Genomic DNA, 24,186 nt, shown 5'->3' on the forward strand with positions numbered 1-24,186 from the left:
AAGTTCATACAGCATTCAAAGATATCAATTATGATTAAAGTTTCAACATTAGAGCTCCCGCCTTGATCTAAATTACATTAGGACGTGCAGCAATTAACACAAAAAGAAAGTGCAAGGTTTGTGGAGATGTGACACTATAATTTTGGATAATTATGAGCCATATGCTATAATGCTATAAACTTTACTACGATATTAAAATCATATTTCTCAGTTCTTACTTTGATTCCTTCCAATTTATCAAAACAATGCGAAACATGACCAAACATTTTGAGATATCAAGCCAGAACTGAACTCTTACTTACCCATTTCTCAGAAATGATCTCATAATCACTTGGTACTAGGACAATATGTAAGAATATCACTTGAATTATTATGCTGGAAAAAGAATTCAAATTATAAAAATATCAATTGAATCATCATTCTGGAAAAAAAGATTCAAATTGGAAGAACATAAACAAATGGTGTTCATTAATCTGAAAGTGCATGTCTTCATCTAAACTAATATTCTCTGTTCCATGCTGATTTGACTGCTGGCTCTTGCAGTAATTCTGGCAGAGACACAGCCAATGTCTGTTACATGCTAATTTTATTGTTGGCTATTGTTGCAATGGTGGCAAAAACACAATTAAATAGTTTGAATAATGGAATATCTTTTTACAGATTAAGTGGGCAGAGAATCACAAATAAAATGATTCAAATATAAAGTTGGCAATACCTTTGCTTTAGATGGCATTGCCAAGAAGCAAAATCGAAGTACATACAACTCACAAACTCTCTACACCATGGAGATTGAAACAGTAATTGATTCGATTGCTACACAGGCATGCTAAGGAAACTTGAATTGCTACTAATTACAATAATCATCTCCAACCGGGGGATAAATGACTGCCAGAGATCCCTATTCACTGATGCCAATTGACCATCAGATCAACCAGGACACCCTAAAGAGTTTACATTGCACTTTTTCACAAGGTATCTATCAAGTCTTGCCACAATCATTCATGATCTAGACTGTCCCATTAATAACTGAAGTCTATATAATTCTTGGCATTGAATGCAAATTATGCATAAGCATAATAATATACTTTGACAAATTTGACCCAGTCCATTTTGGATTCAACGTGGCAATTAAGATAACTCCAACAGCAGCAATTCTACCCAGCATGCATCAAATTATGCCTCTGATTCCAATGGATGCTTAACACACACAAGATCATTCAGTTTGTTTCCATCTAGCTTGTATATTGTAACACCTTTCATAGTTCTGTAGTGTGCACGTGCTTCATCACGCAAATCCCTGAAATTTAGTAACTCCCATTTGCTGTAGTTGGAGCTCCTACGTACAAGACTCATGTTTGGTGACCCTGAGATGGGAGCATTTTTAGAAGACGCAGTTGCCCAAACTTTGCATGAACTAAATGGTCCAACACTATCCGGGTGTTCATTTTGGAACCCACTTAACCTCATTGCGGCAATAAGTGCCCTGTTTATCATTGCTCGACTAGGAATCACTGACCAATCTTGTTTCCTCTGTTCTCGCATTGGAGAATGGATTCTGATAACCTGGGGACAGCATCAAAGAAACCAGAGCAACTGAAACGTAAGAAAATTTGAAAGAGAGGTAAGTTGAAAGGAAAAGTGAAAAATTTAGTCATGAACTCAAGTGGTAGAACAGCTGCAGAAACAGCATATATTAAATAACACCTCAAAATTTTAACACCATTGATAAGCTTAATGTTGATCAGACTTGAGAGTGATCAGCAAACAGAATTATAAACATTCCAAACCTACCCCGAGGCATTCAAGAAGCTGGTAATAGGCCCGTCCCTGCAATGGATTATGTCCTTTTCGTGGACTAGAAAAATAGCGTGTCCTGCACCCAAATTTAAAGAATTATGAAAGCCATTACGTACATTATGGATTGTTCTTTGTTCAGCTGCCTTTAAATATGCAGAGATAATCCCCTTCACCATCTTTAGGAAAATATCCTTAAAAAGAAGTATGATTATAAAGGTGAATATCCATAAAGTGAAGTATGGTTATAAAGGTGGCAAAAAATGAAAAGCAAGCATCCACACACAACTAGCCTCTCTCAATCACTTATTAGAGACAAAAGTATCCACTTCCCTTTGAATTAAAAAAGAAGTACTAAAAGACAATATTATTCATATCTCCAAATTACTTACCCATCATCCCCCTGTTTTTGTCTTCATATCCCATAAAACAATTCATGCAAAAACATGTAATGAAAACACATATAGAAATGGGGTGGGGGCCCGGCTCGATTGGCAAGAGCTTCCTGCGGTAAAGCACAAGGTCACGAGGTCCAGTCTCCCCCAGCCCACGTGGTACCAGCAGACATGTCGCGCCAGCATGACCGGTCACGTTAAAAGTTTACCAGACGCACTGAAGTTTATAGGAGGTAGGGGGACTACCAAATTCCTGCAGTCTAAAAACAAAAAAACCAATATAGAAATGTTCCTATGGATGTGGAATGTGCATTAAAGGTTTGAATTTAGTCGTAAGATTTGTCCAATGCCACCTTACATAATCACAGCTGCTCAAGATGCCCCAGTAAAGTGCAAAAATGTTGTAGTTGATGGTGATACCCTTCACCTGGAATTTACTAGCTTAATCATGTATGCACAGAAAATATTCTTGTATTTAGGCGTAGAGTAACCTAAGGAAAAATTATTTAAATTCTAGTACATATTTCAACTACTTAGGATTAAGAACTGAGATAATTAAAAGGCTAAGCTGAGTCCAAAAAACAAAATTTAATCACAAATTGCTTCTACAATCCATTCCTCTGACAGTTTTCTAGATTTTAGTCTCAAAAACTCACAAAATTAAAAAATTTCACAATGCACGTATAAGTGATAACTAAAATTTTAAACAAAGCATCCCAAAAGCTGAAAACAACAAGAAGATTTACTTCCACCATCCTCATCTTCGTCCTTGGTCAAGTTGAGGAAAGGTACACCTGAGTTTCTTACATTTATTTGTCTAGTGTCGGCTAGATTTACTTAACTAAGTCTAGAATAATCGACATTCAGAACAGATCTACAAGATAGCTATGGTAATGGCACGTATGAGTGATGACTAAATTTTTTTAAAAAGTATCAAGATAGCTGAAAATAACACATAACAATAACAAGAACCACCATTCTCAACTTCATCCTTGGTCAAGTTGACCAAAGGTACAACTTAGTTTCAACAAGTATTTATTAAGTGTGAGCTAGATTTACTTAGTGCAACTGTGTAAGAGCACAATAATCAACATTCATAACAGATCTATAAGATAGCCAAGGTAGTATAGTAGAATAAAGCAGACCCACATACAATATGATTGAAATAGAACAGAACAAGTGATTATTAGACTAAGCCACTTTGAGGGGACAACCTCCAAAAATTTTACAATACTCTCCAATATGAGCCAAGGTAGAATAGCAGAATACAGCAAACCCACCTACAATATGAATGAAATAGAACAAGTGATTATTAGAATAGGCCACTTTGAGGGAACAACCTCCATAATTTTTATTGGACTCACCAATATGATAATTTGAATTAACTCTCTATATAGCATCATTTGATCAAAGATTATGTATGTCCAACTTGGAGATCACATATCCCAGTAGTACCAATGGATTAAGGACATAATATGCACCCCCTCTTCAAAAGGCAGAATGCATAGTGCTTAGTCCAAGGTAATTAATGAACCCTTCATCTTCCCAAGTGGCACCTTTGAGTAAGAAGTTCCTCCATTTGACGAGGATATTTGATGACAATGCTATTCCTTTAGACCTTTGCCTCTTGTTTAAATAAGGGCTTCAAGTTCCAAAATGATTAGAAACTCTGACTAAATTGGAAACCTTGTTCAAACATGATACATGAAATGCTGGATGTATGTTTGCAAATACTGGCTGCTCCAATTTGTAAGTGACAATACCAATCACCTAAAGCACTTTGAAATAGCCATAATATTTGGGTGCTAACTTGTCCTTGTGTTGCTTGAGAGACAAATGCTTGTATGGTTGCAGCTTTAGAAACGCCAAATGGCCTATGTCAAACTTACTTCACTTATATGGATCTGTTTGTCATTTTGTTCTGTTTCATGCCATGACCAATTTTACTTTGGGAGTTGAAAGAGCTTCCCGTTGATAATATATATGGTCTTCTACTGCCAGAACTCAAGGTTGTTGAAATGCTAAAGAAAGTATCAATAGTGGTTGGTAATCCATTGAGTGCCACAATTGGTGACATCTTGGTCAATTCATGAAATGAAACATTATCCACCATTCTACTAGTATAGAAAGCCCACTGTAATGACTAATCCAATGCAAAGCAACAGAGATAGCCTTTCAAACATTTATCACCCACCTCTATTTCGCAATCTAATTGAGAGTGGAATATGTTGGGATTCAAACCCATAGTGCCAAATTTTACTTGAGTCCTAGCTCCTTTGTGCTCTTAGGTCTCATGTTGACCCATCACTTATAACCAATCTAAGAAATCTTTTTATGGATCTCCATTTGTTTGAAGTGTTGTCCTTTGTCATCCCCATGTGCCTAGCATGTGTTGGAAGTTGCAAAAGTGTCAAAAATGCTAACTATGGGGTGTTTTATGTTCAAACTTATAAGGGACTATGCCTATGTCCAAGGTCCAAAGTTTCCCTTCCTCGTATGCCTTTCCACCCAAATCTATCATTTCCTTTATTCTTGTCAAGATATCAAACTTCCCCATCCTCACATGCCTTTCATCCATTCCTAGCTGTCATCCCTTTTCCCTGTTAGAGTTTCAAGATTTTCCTTCCCGATATCCATGCCATCAAACCCCCGCTCTTTTCCTTTGCCTTTGTAATTGTTTCAAACTTTATCTTACTGACATGCTTTTTGCTGAATCCCCAACTTCCCAATCCTTCACACTAAGTTATATTATGGAGTCGTAGTTTTAACCATCCCTTTACCTAGGAACCTTTTCCTTAGTGTCCCCAATCCCTCACTTCCAACATTTCCTTCTATACAATTTTTATTTCAGTCAAATATATGGGAATACTTCTAATTTGGTACGAGGCATGAAGTATCCTCAAACCCTGACATTTTTACTGTATTACCTCACCAAGATCATGGGTCAAACATGCCCTTCTTCGGGTGCCTCATAAAGAGGTACTCCTAACTCCCAATCCCCAATGTTTTACACTATAATACCATATTGAAATCACAAGTTCAGACTTACCCCAATTCGCATATCTAAAGGGATTAATTCCTTGGTATCTCTGGTACCCTACTCCCTATAATTTCATTCATACATCCTTTCAAAGTCAAAGATGTGGGCTACCCTGACCTATCTAATTTAAGCATGAAGCATGGTTTACTCTTGATCCCCGACTTCCTGACAATGTATGGGTTATGAGGTATCTCTGAACCCCAATCCCGAAACTTCTGTGTTTTGCATTGTTCAGTCCCACCTACCTCCCTACATGACCCAAAATGCCATTATTGCCCAGATTTGACACAGCCACTACCCCAAAAGGGATTTTCATGCCCAAAAACAATTGTTCATCTCAAAGGCATGGATTCACATGTACTTCAAACAATGGAAAAAGATAAAGACGAACCATGCAGCCATTAATATGGTGGTTAAAGCTTTAAAACTTAATAGTCCTCGAGCCATATCTTGGCCATTGTTCCAATGGATTTCATGAGCTTATCTACAGACTTAAATCGAAATATACCATTATTGCTCAAAGTAATGGTGACCATGATGAGAAGGATTTCCTTGTGCCTCTAGATACTTCCACACATTACGAAGGGGCAATTTCTACACAAGGACATTAATGATAATGACGTAAAGGGCATGGGCAACCCCTATGGTGCAAAGCGATCACATTTCTTCTCCTAGGGTCATACACCTAAGAAAAAATCTATAAACATCAGTTTGTTCATCACTCAAATGATTGGTCACTAAGCCAATTTTTTGGTTTGGGAAGGTCTACAACTGGTTATAAGGCATCAAATGCTACCAATAGGAACTACAAACAAAATAATACATCTTGTTATGAGTAAGAAGGTTTTGTAAAAATGCATCTCCATTAATGACAGGTCTCCATGGCAATTTGTAATGATTTAGGGGAATGTATGGTCACGGACACAGCTATTCTGGCTCGAAAAATGGACTAACGTACCACGGAAAGTCAATAACATGAAAGTTAGTCACGCATTACACACCGTTAATCGTGCAACCTACGGCTGCGATTTTCCAAGCAGTCAATAAAACGATGTATGACTGCACTGTCTTGGAGCCAGTTTAGCTTCTGCTGTATGGTCACAACTATGCATTTCATCTCACTACATATATTGACAAGATTGTAATGAGGGTTAGATGGTGACAGCTTGTACTGTCCCTTCCTGAAATTACTCAAAAACAACAGTCCTATCTAAGTATAAGGAAGAGATTAATTTTATAATTACCAAAAATTATGTAAAGCAGTAACACCAGTTATCATTTAGAAGGTAGACTAGTATAATAACACCTATATTTATAAGAAATAATGTTAGATATCAACTTTCATAATACTATATAAATAAATACCTGTCTTAGGCCTTAAATAGTGTGGAATGACTTTTAGGAATACCTGGAGATTCGGAGTAGAGCCCTGCAACAGGTTAGGTGAAAAGAAATACATATATATATAGTGTTGAATACATGATCATTATAGATTCTAATAGCTGTGCCAAGTAAGACAAAGGTACACTCTAGGGGCTTATTCATGTAATGAACATAGACTAGGATGAACAAGTGTGGTGCCCAAGAGACGGGATCTAGGCTCAAGAGCGGACTTAGCCCCCTTGACCCCATGTGGCCCATGCCATCAATGAGGTGGCCTACCTAGTGGAGTGTCCTATCACCGTTCTCCACTTGTCACACCTATCCTATGTACCATATTTACATATCCATTCAGTATGACAGAGGGAGGAGGGCTGTTACAGTAAGGTGCCCAGGAAGTCTATACTTTATAGGCCCAAGGGCAGCAACCTTGTACCCCCTTGGCCTCATGGGACTCCCCGGTCTTAAACCATGAGGTGGCATGCCTATGAGATAACCCCAACACCATTTTCCTGACTATAACTCCTCTCCCTTTTATCATACCAAGAGCATTCAGAATAATGTATGATTCTGGTTCACTAAATTGATGTGAACATAATGTATTTCCAGGGCATTAATCAGTAAACATAAATATGCAGAATGTTGACATGTTAACCAGAAATATGTATACTTGTATGCAGAAACTGATCATAAATATTGCTACAGAATTTAATGTTATGCAAGGATGCATACCGATTGTTCTTATTTACTGAACTTGGAAATGCTTAGTGTATTGTCTCCTTATTCTGATCTTGAAGTTTTATTCTTTTTGTCTTGATTGCTGGATGGATGATTTCTCCAAAACATCCGATCTATTCAAGGTGCCTGTGTGCCTCTTCACCTCCTGACGTCTTTCTTCTTTCTCAATTCTTTCCGCCAATATATATCTAGGGCCAATATCTGAGGGGAATTGTGAAGCCTTACGTTGTAAGACAATTCCCAAAATGATCAAGGTTGACTGGCATCATGACTGGGACATGACAGTCCCCATGCATACCACCAAGAACAAGGGTGTTACTGCCTGTAACTTAATAACAGTTCTGATCTGATCTGATCGATTGTGATCCCACTAGATGCTTTTGATTCCTTTCCTTTATATCTTTCAATGTGAGTGAGGGGTCACACCTCTTCATGATGTATGCCCTTTGGCAAGAGACACACCCTTTCACTTTTGGCACCCTTTGAAAGAGTGCAACTCTTCATTATTTCTGCCCTTTGAAAGGGGCACAACCTTTCACAATCAGATCTGCCCTTCTTATTTAAATCAGATCTGCCCTTCTTATTTAAATCAGATCTGCACTTCTGATTCCCAAAATTATTCCCCCCTTCGAATGAGTTCTCTTCTCCCTTTTATACCTCATATTTGGGGGAGTCACAACTTATCATTTCATGCCTTTTGACCATTCATTAACTTAATTAAACTTTAATTATATTCTTCTATATTTTAATTTAAAATTTATTTTTATTCTTTTTTATTTTAATTTATCATTATTATTTATTATTAAATTCTATTATCAGAGTGGCGACAATACACAGCTTCTAATGCATTACAAATGTTTTGTAATGGCCTTTCCTTTGTTGCATATGCATTATTGTGGTTTTGTGATTGATTAAGTATGTCCATTACATATGATGTAATCATAGATTGTCATGTAAATGAAATCTACTTCTGTTGATATTTTGTCTGATGGCATCTCTTTCCTCTGTGTTGTTCATGACTCTATTGCCCAATGGTGTAGACATCAGTTCATATTGGTGAAGGACCAAACATCCATCATTTAACACCCTCCATCTCTATTAGAAGTCGGAGTAGATTAGTATTAGATTAGACTTTCCATCCCTATTAGAAGTCGGAGTAGATTAGTATTAGATTAGACTTTCCATCCCTATTAGAAGTCGGAGTAGATTAGTATTAGATTAGACTATACATGATCATGATTCAATATTTCTATTGCCCAATGGTGTAGACATCAGTTCATATTGGTGAAGGACCAAACATCCATCATTTAACACCCTCCATCTCTATTAGAAGTCGGAGTAGATTAGTGTTAGATTAGACTTTCCATCCCTATTAGAAGTCGGAGTAGATTAGTATTAGATTAGACTATACATGATCATGATTCAATATTACAAACCAAGGACTAATCTTAAGCAAGCCCAGATAGATAAATCATCAAAGAATAATAGCATTGCATGTTTGCACCTTGCCACTATGTATATAATGTCTAATGAAATCATCTAAGGGGATTAAAACGTTGTTATCTATAAGTGCATGCGCAAGGTGTGAAATGTCCCTTTTCCTTGATATAGGGTTTTGTTGGTTAGTTCAGACAGTTATAATGAAAACACGGAGAATTTCTAAATATCCCATTTACCATTAGTGATTGGTATGCTGCAAAATCATCCCTAGTGATTGGTAAATATGATTGTTCCATAAACAAATATGTAGGTCTGAAATTAAGATATTGAATGCACTAGAAACAAGATGCAGATCAGAAATATATATCAATCATATTCATATTTTCCATCACATACATACACATAGATTCTATGAAAGCATATAGTCACAGCAGACCTGTGCAATCAGGTGCAGATGTATGCCTTGGATTCTGATTTATTCACTATCAGAAACCCTAACACTGTTGTTACTATTTCTTCCCTTGATTTGCTGTTCAAAATGAATCATATAGGCTGCCGCTGTGATTACACAATTTATTCTTCAGCAAACAGTAGACAGAAATTCAGTAATACATTCCTTCTAAACTGTGCTGAACGACCTGATCAGATCTGAGACATCTTTTGAATAGTGCAATCTGCCCTGGATAACCTGCAATCAGTTCCAAATCACCCTTCACAGATGTTAACCTTCCTTGCATGGTGGCACTTAAATCCATCTGTAATGTAGTATTCAGCCTCTAAGATCAGAAATTACTTGGAATCTTCCAGTGGCTAGGGCCCAAAAAATGATAATTATTGATAAATATTGGCAATAAATTTCTTATTTAGAATGGCGCCTCAGATCTGCCCCAAGTAATTGATGAACCAGCAATGGCTCTTGCACATTCTCCAAACCCTCTCTACCTTTGCACCAGGTTGATTAAGACCCTAGCAATGGTGACCAGCATAAATCAGATTCACAGCTAGGAAAGCAAGAGAAAACCCTGCAATGAGAAATTACAATTATGGAAGGAAAATAGACAAGGTTAGGGGTTTCGTCCCAAACTTTATACTTTCTAGGGTTTGTGTCCTAGGTGTCACACCTTGGAAAATAAATCCAAAATCATTTCAAACTTCCAAATAACCCAAAATGATGCTTGGCTCATCTTTTTAGATTATCCTGCAAGGTAGGTTCACATGGCCTAAAAATAAGCACCAGAACTTAAATTTAAATATCAACTTTATTTTATTTTTATTTTTATTTATAATTATTATTTTATTTTTAAATATTTATTAATTAATATATTTAAAGTGGTGTTGAAAACACCTTTTAATTAATTTAGGTTTTGGACGACCTAGCTAGGAAGGGACATGACATGCAACTAATTTGTCTTGAACTAGTGACAAATACAGGATCAAGTGTAAATTGGATATACATGTTGATTACAAAGTAGCCGGATACACCTTTGCTGATCACTAGGTGCGCATATCCCTATATCCAATACGGATACGAATACGATACAACGGGGATACATGTCGGATATTGTACCCATGTGTGCCCAAAAACTTTGATTTTCCAACCGTGTTGGATAATGTGTGATTTAATATTTTAAAAAAATTGAAGTAAATCTTCTTGAACTTAATTTTAAAAAAAAAAATTTATTCTTTTTGGTATTAAACAAAACCTATGTCAAATGAGGAAGACAAATGAAATGTTTTTTCACTTCAGCGACCCATTTTTTTGAGTTATCTTCCGATGCAACTACTATTTTTTGCATATTGTAAATTGTTAAATCAACTTATAATTATTTATGTAACAATTATGTAATTATATTGCTTTTAAAGTAATGAAAACCACCTCTAATAACTTAGGAAATTGTGCTGAATATAAGTGTGTTTTTTATGAATGTCATATCAAGCCATATCCATATTGGGGTTCTTCAAAAAATGGTCGTATCTGTATCCAATACCATATCCATGCAATTTTGTTTGATTGTTGTGTCATGATACATTTTAATTGGTTTAAAACCCCTATTAAATTTGCCTCAAGGAATACCCTCCCAATTTTAGCTAAACCCTAAGTGCAAGAGAGACTACCCACCATCATCAACTGGCCTTTAATCCTCCTTGGCATGTTTATGAACCCCTCTTTTTGGCTTCTTGATCACAAATCTATAGCCATGAAGATAATAAGAGTTCTAGGATTGTGGAGCAGCAGTTTTGAGACCAAATATAGTGAATTAAGAATAAAAATTAGCATATTTCATGAGTTTGTCCACAACCTTGACACTGATTTCCTTCTGATTTGGGTAATATAGCAATCGATTCCATTGAAGCTTCCTCCCAACATTGTCTAGGTATGGATAATTGCTATAGAAGCCCTAGAGTCTTTACTTTTTCACCCTTGTTTTGGTTTCAAATTGAGCATTCTATTACAAACTTCCAAACATTTCCTTCAAGGCCTTCCCAAAGGAAAATCCTGTTTGACTAGATGATAGGTTTTCAAGAAGTCCAAATGTCTACCCATTAGAGATGCATGAAGTTCCCTCAAAACAATGGCAACTCCTGGTTCTATTGCCAAGTGTCTAGCATCTTTAACCCAAGCTGCTTCGAGTATTTGACGTAGTACACAACAATGCTTTATGTTATCTTCCCTTCTAGATAATGCATCTGCAGCTAGATTTTCCTTTCCTTTCTTATAAATGATCTTAAAATTGTATTCTAGAGTCTTAATGGACACTTTTTGTTGCTTCTTAAATGATAGCCTTTGCACTATAAAGGATTTGGGGCAATCATGACCTATATTGACCTTTAAATGTCAACTCATCTAATAGTGGCACCATTGCTTGATTGTTGCAATATGGCCAACATTTTCTTCTCATAAAGGAGTTCGGTGAGATTCCTATACTTGTGTTGTCAACTTTCAAATGCTATAGGTTGCCCTTGCATTAAAACTGCCCTTAAGCATCACATTCCACAATAAATGTCTTGGTAAAGTTTAGAGTAGCTGTTGTCATTTTATGACACCCTTGGTCCATCAGTGAGAACCGATTAGAGATATGTTCCATGGACCAACGCTGCCCCAGTTGATCAAGGATAAAAATAGTGGAATCATGGTTTGAAGTGTTGCCTTGTCGGAAGTTCCTAGGCCCTCTTTTTCTCTTTCCCCGGAACTCCGGAACCCCGAGGTTCCGAAGTTCTTTGTCTTAGCCGCTTTCTTTCCTGCTTCGGAACCCCGAGGTTCTGAAGTTCCCATCCTTCCCTTAGCTTTTCTCCAATTTCTCCGGAACCCCGAGGTTTCGAAGTTCTTCTCCCTTCCCCTTCTTTTCTTCGGAACTCCGGAACCCCGAGATTCCGTAGTTCCTTCCCTAGCTTAGTCCCTCCTCCTCCGGAACCCCGAGGTTCTGAAGTTCCTTGTCCTTTTTTCTTCCCCCTTCGGAACTCCGGAACCCCAAGCTTCTAAAGTTCCTCTCCTTCCTTCCCTTTTTTCTTCTTCTCCCCGAAACTCCGAAACCCCAAGGTCCCGAAGTTCCTTCTTTTTTTCTCCCCTTTCCCGGAACTCCCCCCGAGGTTCCGAAGCTCCGAGGTTCTGAAGTTCCCTCCTAGCCCTTCTTCCTTCTTTTCTTCGGAACTCCAGAACCCCGAGGTTCCGAAGTTCCTTTTCTTCTCTTCCTCTCTCTATCCCAGAACTCCGGAACCCCGAGGTTCCAAAGTTCCTTGCTCCTTCCCTTGTCTTCCTCACTTAGGGAGTCCGAGCTTTCGAAGTCTCTGGACTTCCTTTCGACTGGCGACACTTCCAGATGGTGTAATCAGCACTCAAGGCTTTTAATGCTCCGACAGTTTTGGTGACTTGTGCACTTTCTTTTGTGGAGCCACAAGGGTGCATTAAATGTTTTTGTCAGGATTTCCATCAAGGGAGGTACGGGGCCATGCTAGGTGACTTATGTCATGTCTGACTTTGGAAGGTTAGTCAATCCACCTTCTCAGGATTGCCTTTTGTGGGTATGGCTAGGTTGCTTGCATGTACAAGTCAAGTGCATGCACTTCCAAATTGACATGCAGGGGTCATGATCACCCTTGTAACCATTTTTTCTATATAAGGGTTGTTAAGCCTCATTGTAAAGGGTTCTCTCCCTGTTGGTTTGAGCTATTCTATGCTCTCTCACTTCTCTTGTATTTATCTTGCATTTATGCAATTGTAAGGTTGGCCATTGGCCATATAATTAATTAAAAATCACCATTCTTGCCTTCTTTCAACCTATGTATGTTGTGTATGTCTTCTTACCTTCATCATAGGTGTATGTCTTGTGGCTTTTCTCTCCATATATGTTGTGTTAACTTGTTTTTTGAGTGTGACTTCTGGGAATCCTTCTCCCCTCTTGACACTTAGCGAATTCTAACCTCCATGCATGCATTGGAGTCACTCATGCAACTGAAGTTTGTGCATCTCTTGGGTGTTTCAGTTAATTCTTTGCGTCATCTCGGTGGGGAGAGGAACAATCTCTTCTTGGTGCATTACCTCCTTCTATTTCAAGCATTCTCTCTTCCCTCTGCAAGTTGTTAGGATAGGCTTAGGAATTAGTTTTAAAGTGTTGAGTTGGTTCAACACCTGCATCTAATTGAAGAAGGAAGTCGGCCTTCTCCGGAGATTCAACCCCTTGCACAAGGTCCCACACTTCGGGGTTGTTTCCATATTTCACAAGGTTGCTGAGTTGATAGCTTAGCAAGGGTTCAAGTTTTTGTGATAACAGTAGCTAAAGTTGGGTGAGGCTCATGTAGCTTATCCATTATAATAGCAACATTGTTGCTCTTTAACATCACTGTAAGTGGGGTATTCATCCATAGTTCTTGAAAAACCCTCTAAAGTACCATGTATGACCCAAAGATCCCCTTAGATTTTGAGCATTTTGAGAATCTCCCTTTCAAGCATGGTCGTGTTCTTATTTGGATCTACTTTGACCCTTCATTTGAAATTATAAGGCCTATGTACTCCACCTCTTGTACATCAAATGCAGATTAAGAAGGTTTGGCAAAAGTTGATCATATTTTAATAACTGCAGCACTATATCCATATGCTGAAGTTGTTCCTCCAAAGTGCTGAAATGTCACTTCGTTCACCACAATTAAGGTAATAAAATTCCTCTCATTTTTGGGACCTTTTTACGTAATCAACACGAGCTGCCAAACACCAACCAAAGGTTTATTATAAAACACAAGAAAAAATAGAAACAATTAACACTTTTACACCAATAAATGTTGTGATCCTGGATATATGATAGTGTGTGGGGTGAAGGGATGCCAACATGTAGCATACATCCCTTTAGGTACTTATATTGGATCATAGGATTGTTGGATATTGCTAAGAAGTTTGCTGGAATGATGTGTTGTCATTGATGTCAACATATTCTTCTGTGTATTCTAGTGTTGCAGTCAGATTGGATGAGTTGGTTTGGTCAGTGTGTTGCAATTGAGCTGTTGCGGTTTAATGGGTTTAGAGATACTTATCTCTAGTTGATTTAGCAAAAGTTTCAGTGGTCCGCATGATGTTTTGATTGAGTTGTGTGATCCGGAATTATGGAAGGTTATTCAATTGTTCGTGTTATTCGGTATTCTGGATTTTGCTCCGGAATTGCAATATCTCGGTTTGCGGATTTGGCAGCGTGTTTGGGACATTCATATGTGTCCTCAATTCAGATGGTTCGTGATTTGGAGGTCCGCAAGTGAGTCTTTCAGTTTATCATTCAGTTTATCAATCAGTTCAGCATATGTTCTTGAGTTTCGGTATAATGATGATGAAGATTCTAGTAAGTGGTGATGTTGCGGTTGTTGCTATGGTGATTGACGTTGCTTGTGGATGTTTCTAGATCGTGTTCTATTCGTGTTGATGGTCCGCATTGATCGTTGTGCGAGTTATTGATCATTTTCTTGATCCGGTGGTGTTCTTCGTGTTATGCGGCATTCATGATGATTGTAGCGTGTTGCAGATATTTGAGGCGTAATTTTTAGAAGTTTTTCTTGCGTGCGGTGTTGATTTAGGTCCAGACTATGTCTTAGTTGACATTATTTTGGTCCGCATGTATTGTTGTAGCGTGTGAGGTTATTGTTTTGTAATTTGTGTTGAGGGTTTAGTCGACCTTGAAATATAGGTTGTTGATTTGTATAAATATATGTAATTGTCATGTTGCGGATGTATTTGCTCGGTAACTGCGCGTGCAAATATTGATTCAATCTTTCAGTAGCAGAGGAGAAGTGTGAAGAAGTGTGTAGAAGTGTGGAAGAGCAAAGTTTGACTATATGTGCTTAACCGGAACTGTAACCAGGCATGAGAAGATGCTATTTCATCAGTTCATGATCCTCCAAATGTAATCCGAATGTTTCTATAAGGCAGTGAGCCTTCCCCAAGGTTGTAGCCCTTCTTGTTTTGTGATTTGAGCAGTGAGCTCTAGGCAGTGTGCCTGAATGCATGTGCATTCCCCATTGTAATATTTGCACTTACTCCTAACAGGGTATTATCTCATTGTGGGTAGGTTCCCACCATGGTTTTTCCCTTAACCGGGTTTTCCACGTCAAAAATCTTGGTGTTATGTGTGTTAATGATGTGGTGTTGATTTATGCTTTTACTGTTTATTATCAGATCTGAATTTAAGTTTGATTTGTGTAGAGTTTGAGGGCAAACTGATTCACCCCCCCTCCCCCCTCCCCCCCACTCTCAGTTTGCTGCATTGTTGCCAACAAGGATTACTCATGTAATTAGTTATATCAAGCAATGAATTGATCTATATTGAATAGTTGTACACTCCAATATATTATTAGGATATTTGTGAAGAGTATTATATGTCTCTAGGATCTCATGTTGCAGACATAGTGTGGAGTGACTTTTCCATAAAAGATAGCATACGGTGTTGCACCACCTTGAAGGTTTATTCAATTTGCAAGTATATTAAATAGTTTGGATCATGTCCCACACACCTCTTTTGTCGTGTGTGATCTCTTTTATTCTACATATTATTGTTATCATCTGGCATAATTCAATCGTATGTGAGGATCCTAAAAAAGTGGTGACAAAGCATTCATCTATGCAAAGTGCAAGAAGACTGTTGCTATTATTTTTCTAGAAAAATGGCCTATCTTGAAGGTATTTCTCCTCACATGGGCACCTATTCAAGGAGATTTTGGAATTGTTGGAAAAACAAATCAAGGCCTTTACCAGAAGAGGTCATCATAAAGATTTGGAGCAATGTCGAGGGAGTTATGGCCATGTAAAGTTCTCACTATAAATCTGATTTGGGGCAATTTCTTTGGTGCAATATTTAGAGTGAAAAAAGGAGTCAGCTTCAAAAGCTCCATTCTCCTCACAAAGTAATCAAATAGAAGCAATCTCGATCTTGTCGGATAGATATTTTCAAGATCTTCTAAAAGCTGGTAATGATAAGGATTATGAGTAATATTAAGGGAGTGGTGGCCCTCCAAGTTGGACCTTCAGAATCTAGATCTAACAGCATTTAAAGTTGTGACCCTAACAAAATTTTAATATCTTGAGATTCAAGTGAGTGTACTGAATACATATATTTTTGTAACTGAATGGAAATTTCCAAATCTACCTTGATATATTCTTTTATTTTCATATCTATGGTAGAAAGTGGCCTATTAAGTGGATTTTTTTTGAAAGCATGGTTTTCATAGAGAAAAATATTTTTTATGAGATTCCTGGAGAATGGTTGTTTAAAATTTCAAATTTTATATCATATTAGTAGGAAGGTAATAACAACACAAGGATCATATATCTTCGATGAAGTGAGGTGTTAGTATAAGACATTGGATAACCATAAATTCTCCTGGGAAAAACTGGAACATGTTTTCTTAGATGGAAGATGAAAGAAGTTGGTGATGAGATCAAGGTTGAAGAAGAAGAAGAAGAAGATATGATTTTAAAGAAGAAAAAGAGATGGAGGCTGACATTGCAAGTAGTTTAGTTCCAAATAAGGAAAATTCAGTATTTCAATTTCATGATACATTCAAAAGAAGGTCATATCTACAAAATTCATAACAATGAACTTAGCCAACCAGTTACAACTTCAAGCAAAGACGATCAAGGAAACTCAAATAGATGAGTAAGAATATTCAAAAATTTAATATTTTGTTAACATTTTAACTTTCCTATTGCTAGACAATAAAAAATAGAACATTACATATGATAGAACCATTCTTCAAATTTTAGGAGGAAGCTCCCTACTAAAGCCTAAAGTTATAAACATGTATGCACACTACACAAGATTTCAAAGGGGATTCTGCATAAATATCAATTAAAAATTGACTATGTTTTTGCTCCGGATGCAAGCGTTGAACTATCAACAGTCAAGACTTGCAATGAGATTTTTAGATATGATGAAGAATACTCTCAAGCACAGCAAGCAACTTCAACCTCCTACCTTCTTAAGTAGAGACTAGTATTCAGTTGTAAGCAAAGTTTTGGAGGAAAAACAAATTTGAGTGCTGATTACAAGCTAAACAAGGGACCAATAAATCTGGATTAGCATGAACAGGTTAAACCTATGAGCATCACACAATTTCATGAAGGAATCAATTAAACTACATTCAAAGCTATAATTTAAATATAGAGATTTTGCCAATACAAAGTTTGACTCAAAACAATCTATTTTTTTATTTACTTCAATAAATTACAAACATACTTTTAACAATTATTGAATAATAGTTGGACAACTTCTGCAGCATAAGCCTGACATCCACTATCCTCCACCAGACAAAGAACACAATGACTTGACTTCAAAGTTCAAATGACAATCTTTGTAGCGTAAGTGTAGCATCAACTCTCATTACAATTTGTGTGCTCAAGGTACTTATTTATAAGCTCTCAAGAGGTAGCTAGGGGTAAAATAATAATTTAATATTCCCATAAAGTGCTACTTTGAGGCAACCTAATCTTATCCACTGCAAAGAGGAAATAAATCACTCAAAAAGCCAAAAACAGATCTCTCTCCCCTTTAATTTTGCTTTCTTGTTAACAAAGGTTGCCTATGACAAGGAACAACTCTGATCTAATGCTTTTTGCTTTAAAACGCTCACAATGGGTATTAAAACTAGATTCATGTGATTTGTCTTTCTGTGAGAGAAAGTTTTGAGTGGCTTTGCAATCAAGAAAGTAAGCCAGAACTATGATATGTCTTGTCCATTGACTTAAGCGCCTTTCACTTAAAGGACTGCAACTCTTAGCACTGATTTTAGGAGGCTGTGCCACTTGAATTTGGTGCTTATTTCATTTGTCATAATTTCATAATAGACTTGCCACTCTTGGCAGAGTTTTGTGTTCGGTACACCAATTCGTAATGTCCACCAAACTTCATGATTTAATCTGACTTTTTCATTGAGCAAGGTTCGCTTATTGCTTTCCTTCATAGTTACCAGGAAACACAAGGGTAAAAATGTGGGGATGGGAATGCCAATCAAATTATAGTATGCAAGTAAATGAATAAGGAGATGGCTATATTATATATATAGATAGTCACCAGAAATTGGGGTACAGGGGCAGGTATGCAGTTTATGTTCTCATAGCGGAGTTCCCTGGCAACTATGCTTTTTTCTTTTGTGGCACTATTTCATACTGAGTTTGCCACCATTAGCAGAACTTTTTGACTATCTAGAGACACTTACAAGTGTAAAATTCTTTAGTTGTTTAGGTAATTCTCTCATGGAACTACTTGAAAGCAATGAACTTGAGATGCAATTCCTTACAAATTTCCTCCAATCATCATTGAATACAAAATTCTTTATGACCATATCTTAATCAGTCCAATTTGCCCTATCATAGGCCTTATTCATGTCCAATTTGACAAGCATAATTGTTTTTCTCTGATGTCTGACAAGGTGAATTGTCTCATGTGCAATAAGGATTCCATTCAAAAATTGCCACCTTAAGACTCTGAAATGATATCATATGAAAATTGTTTGAAACTATTTGTCATTATTATGGCCAAGGATATATATATTGAGTTGTGTAAACTGTAAAGCAATGGGATGATATTCATCAAAGCACATGAGTTCTTTCTTTTAGTATGAGTGCCAAAAATGTGAATCACATTCCTTTAAAATATTTTGCTTTTTCCTACATTCCACAATTGGCTCTTAGGCTTCCTTGGATACTATCTTCCAACATGTCTGAAAGAACCCTGCTTGGAATCCACCAGTGCCAAGGGCTTTGTCGGCCCCTGAACTGAACATCACATTCTTCACTTCCTCTTGAGATATAGGTTTCACTGTCAATTCACTTTGTTCTGCAGTGATCAGATGAAAAATGTTGCTTAACAAATCTTCTCATGCTGCAACTTGGTCTCTGATTTCTTCATTTGTTTTTTTATCCAGCTCATATGGGGTATACAGTTTGTCCATTCTTTTCTTTTATCTTCTTATCTCAATAGAAAGGCAAAAGAACCTGGTACTACAATCTCCTTCAGACATTTGACTCTCAAATTCTGTTTCTCATGAATACTTTCCATCCTTTGGATATTTTAAACTTCTGATGTTAGACATTTTTCCATATCCACAAGATCTTGCTCCGATACGCTCTTTCTAGAGAGACTCTGATTCCCTCTCGAAACATTATGTCCTCTAGAAAAATGTTCCAAAAAAATTTGTATGTTCAATTTTTTGACATCTTCCTTGACAGTTTTTAGTTTCTTTGCAAGTATTGCACATTCTAAACAGTACATAAGGATACTCGGCCATTTTTCCAAGGTTTCTAGAAATAAAGGGTGATGTAACAACGTAAGCTCAAATTTGATGGGGATGCCCTTTGGTGAAAAACAGTGATTTTGACTTGTTAGGTGCTGCCAAAATTATATAGGGGTGCACCGGAAGTCTAGCTGCCATATAATATATACCCATTGATTGGACTTCACCAATGTTAACGGCAGATAAAGTCATGAAATACCAATATCCCCTTAACTTATCATTTCTTACATGTACTCATAACAATTTTCATGTCCTTCAAAAGACTAATAAAAGATAATATTGGTGGCCATATGGATGAGAGGTGATGAAGGCATTATGAGATACAGATCCAATGACCAATCCCAGCATAAATTCAGTAGCAAATATTTCCTAACACATGTTTGAGGTTTTGTTTTTGTTCTAAATGATGATATGTACCCTTAACAAGCTATTTGAGACATTCTTCTTCAATATAATGGTGTGAATGAGGCACATCTGTGCAATCTCCCAATATGGTCAATACAAAGAGATAATTGAAACTGAAAATTGCAAAACAGATAACGGTAGAAAATGAGGAAACTAACCATTCTGTATAGCCTGGATCAACAGTGAACCCATACATATCCACTATATCACACATCGAAAGGGCCAATTCTATGGACTTTATTCCAGTTCCTTTTGCACCTCTTCGAAGTACCACGCCTTGGAAAAGATAAACTGGATTAGGAAGCTCCTGTAGAAAGAGAGAAGAAAGACCTAGCAATTAGATTGCAATCACAATGTCTTCCTAGGATCGTGATATTGATGAGAGGGAATACCCAATGAATATCAGCATAACTCAAAATCTTAGACTATCTTCTCTCCAAGCCACATGCCTATAGTACCATTTTCATATTTTGTCCTAATCTTTTCATAAAATCTCTCAATCAAATCTGATATGAATGCTAAACAACAAATTCTCAAAATCATCAATATACATAAAACAGTGTATTCAAAAACACATTTTTTCTATCAAAATGAGGCTGGATTTCTGCATTATGTGCTTTAGTGTAGTATTACCTTGATCATAGCAATGAAGTCTTTATGGATCAAACTTTTAATAATCAGCACCTCATCATCTACACAATCAGCCAACCCACTTAATTGACTCCATCACAATGCATAAACAAGCCTTCGATCTCAGAAAACATATTCAAGCCTATTCAATATAAATTCAATTCACTATCTCTATGTATAAAGAATACCAGATCCATTAGCAACTTTGATCATGTTTCTTGCTACTCCCCTTGCCATCAAACGGAAGTTTCTTTTCATCCCCACATACTTGGCATACTTCTGCAAAGTGAATAAACACAAAACATGAGGGAAATTCAATAACAAATTTACAGACATCAACTCAATGCACATCCTACATGGAAATGTACCATGCACTCTTCAGTCCATTTTTGTACATCCAGAACCAATATTAAACTTTTGTTCAAATTTTCCAATTATTAGATGGCCCTTAGCCTAAACCATATAATCAAAAATTTTGGGCAGTTCCTATTTAACAAAATCTGCAAAGCTGTTACAATAAGTAATGAACGATTCCACTAAGAAATATTGTTAATGTGCCAAACTAAACATAGAATAAATTATATAAATGTCCAGATGACTAGATCAAGTTAATAAAACTCGAAAGAATTTTCACTTACAATAAAAGTACTAGAATAGATAGGACCATGAGTTCTGAAAGAACCGATCTGACTTCTGGACTTCATGCTTAGCAGGCAAGCATCCCGCAGAAATCGCCAAAAATGCTGTCATTTTATGACACCCTTGGTCCATCAGTAAGAACCGATCAGAGATACGATCCATGGACCAGCGCTGCCCCAGTTGATCAAGGAGAAAAGCAAATGAATCATGAGGTGAGAAGTGTTGTCTTGTTTGGATGAAGTCCCTTCCCTTTGCTTCCCTTTTCTTTCATGTTCCCCAGAACTCCAGAACCCAGAGGTTCCGAAGTTCCTTCTCTTTGCCTTCTCTTCTTTTTTTCTCCGGAAGCCTGAGGTTCCGAAGTTCCCTCCTCGTCTTCTTCCCTTCCCCGGAACTCCAGAACCCCGAGGTTCCGAAGTTCCTTCCCTTTGCTGCCTCTCCTTTCTCTGTCGCAGAACTTTGGAGCCCCGAGGTTCCGAAGTTCCTCCCTTTCCTTCCCCCTCTTCTTCAGTTCTCTGGAACCCCGAGGTTCCGAAGTTCCCTTCCCTTGCATTCTTCAGAACTCCGGACCCCCGAGTTTCCAAAGTTACTTTCCCTTAGCCCCTTTCTTTTCCCGGAACTCCGGAACCCTGAGGTTCCGAAGTTCCTTCCCTCCTTGCCTTTTTTTTGTTCCCCAAAATTCTGGAATCCCGAGGTTTCGAAATTCCTTTCCTTGCTGCCTTTCCCTCTTCTCCGGAACTCCGGAACCCTAAGGTTTCGAAGTTCCTTCCTTCCTTAGCCTTTTTCCAGTTCTCCGGAACCCCAAGGTTCCAAAGTTCCCTACTGCGTCTCTTTCCTCTTCCCCGGAATTCGGAACCCCGAAGTTCCTTCCTTATCTTCCCCACTTTGGGAACCCGAGTTTCCGAAGTCCTCGAACTTCCTTCCGGCTTGCAACACTTCCGGATGGCGTGATCAACACTCAAAGCTTTAAATGCTCCGACGACTTTTGTGACTTGTGCACCTTCTTTTGTGGAGCTACAGGGATGCATTTAATGATTTTGGCAGGATTTCCATCAAGAGAGGTACAGGGCCATGCTTGTTGTGGTAACTTATGTCATGTTTGCATGCTCTGATTTTGGAAGGTCGGTCAATCCACCCTTCTCAAGGTTGCATTTTTAGGGTATGACAAGGTTGCTTGCATGTACAGAAAGTTAGATGCATGCACTTCTCTGCACTCCCAGACTGACATTTCCCTACACACACAAGGGTCATGATCACTCTTGTAACCAGTTTTCTATATAAAGGTTGTTAAACCTCATTGTAAAGGTTTCTCTCCCTACTGGCTTGAGCTATTTTATGCTCTTTCACTTCTCTTGTATTTATCTTGCATTTATGCAACTGTAAGTTTGGCCATTGGCCTTATAATGAATTGAAATCACCCTTCTTGCCCTCCTTCAACTTATGTATACTGTGTATGTTTCCTTACCTTCATCATAGGTGTATGTTTTGTGGCTCTTCTCTCATATATGTTGTGTTAATTTATTTTTGAGTGTGACTTGTGGGAAACCTTCTCCCCTCTTGACATTCAGCGAATTCTAACCTCCATACATGCATTGGGGTCACTCATACAACTGAAGTTTGTGCATCTCCTGGGTATTTCAGTTGATTCTTTGTGTCATTTCAGGTAGGGAAAGAGACAATCTCTTCTTGGTGCATCACCTCTTTTTATTTTAAGCATTTATCTCTTCTCTTTTCCTCTGCAAGTTGTTAGGATAGGCTTAGGAGTAAGTTTTGAAGTGTTGAGTTGGTTCAACACCTGCACCAGGATTGAGAAGGAAGTCGGCCTTCTTCAGAGATTCAACCCCCTTGCGCAAGGTCCCACACTTCGGGGTTGTTTCCATGTTTCACAAGGTTGTTGAGTTCATAGCTCAGCAAGGGTGCAAGCTTTTGTGATAACAGTTTTTGGCACGCCCGATGGGACTTAGTTTCGACATACATGCTAAGGATTCAGTGTTGTTCTTAGTGTCTCAACCTCTAGAGGCAGTTATTTCTCAAGCACTTGGCAACTCTGCTCAACAAGCTCAGTTTTCTTGTTCGTGACTTAGTTTCGACATACATGCTAAGGATTTAGTGTTGTTCTTAGTGTCTCAGCCTCTAGAGGCAGTTATTTCTCAAGCACTTGGCGACTCTGCTCAACAAGCCCAGTTTTCTTATTCATGACTAGTTTCTAACTCTCGCAACTTCGGAACCCTTAGCTTCTGAAGTTCGCAACTCCAGAAGTCCAGAACCCCCAAGTTCCGAAGTGCCTAAGTCTGAAACCCCAGAACCCCGAGGTTCCAAAATCTCTACTCACAAGTCCACTGCTTTTCACGACTTGTTATTGATTTCATGCCCAAAATTCATACAAGGGCGTCTTCTAGAGGTAGTTTCCAATTCGAAGAACTCTCATCTTCAGACTCTAGAAGGCGGAGAGATAGACCTTCATTATCACTAGCTAGGGAGGTTAGGGTTGTAAACACTCCATCTCCTAGGTCTCATTCTACCGCTCCATTTACAAGACCATTACTATCAAGGTCTCCCACCACTCATATCAATAGACCATTGTTTCACATGGCAAGAAATCGTGTTTTTTTTACCTTCAGTGGCACCTTCAATGGGGGGAGTCCCCTTATTTTGACTCAATGGAATGATATACCAGTGGCTGCGTTGAAGAGTATACCATACTTCACTGGTGAAACAGCTACTATGCCCATTGAGCACATCCAAGACATTGCAAACATCTGCTTCGTCTATAATATCACTCAGGATGATGTTGTTGTCAGACTCTTAGCCACATCTTTGAAAGGCAAACCTTTGCAGTGGTAAAGAGGGTTGTCGTCTAGCTCCATTCACGATTGGGATGAATTGGGGGAGAGGTTGTGCAATCATTTCGAAGACAAAAGTGATCACCTATCACTTGTGGAGCAGTTGACTACAATCAAGAGG

At 37.9% G+C, this 24,186-nt stretch overlaps 1 protein-coding gene across 2 annotated transcripts in view; it reads right to left on the reverse strand.

Moving 5' to 3' along the window:
- Nucleotides 1-419: 419 nt before the first annotated feature.
- Nucleotides 420-24,186, reverse strand: part of LOC131036814 (sialyltransferase-like protein 1) — a 181,815-nt gene continuing 158,048 nt past the window's right edge. Inside the window, exons 7-11 of one of the 2 annotated variants that reach the window (XM_057968799.1) lie at nt 20,775-20,865; nt 20,590-20,648; nt 20,115-20,263; nt 1,792-1,873; nt 420-1,563 (exon numbers count right to left, since the gene is read on the reverse strand). In XM_057968799.1, coding sequence (XP_057824782.1) covers nt 1,174-1,563; nt 1,792-1,873; nt 20,115-20,263; nt 20,590-20,648; nt 20,775-20,865 — 771 coding nt within the window. In that variant the 3' untranslated portion in view covers nt 420-1,173. The remainder of the gene's footprint in view (nt 1,564-1,791; nt 1,874-20,114; nt 20,264-20,589; nt 20,649-20,774; nt 20,866-24,186) is intronic. The other variant, XM_057968800.2, reaches the window with a different exon arrangement.

Source organism: Cryptomeria japonica, chromosome 5, assembly GCF_030272615.1.
Source record: "Cryptomeria japonica chromosome 5, Sugi_1.0, whole genome shotgun sequence".
In the NCBI taxonomy this organism is placed as follows: Eukaryota; Viridiplantae; Streptophyta; class Pinopsida; order Cupressales; family Cupressaceae; genus Cryptomeria; species Cryptomeria japonica.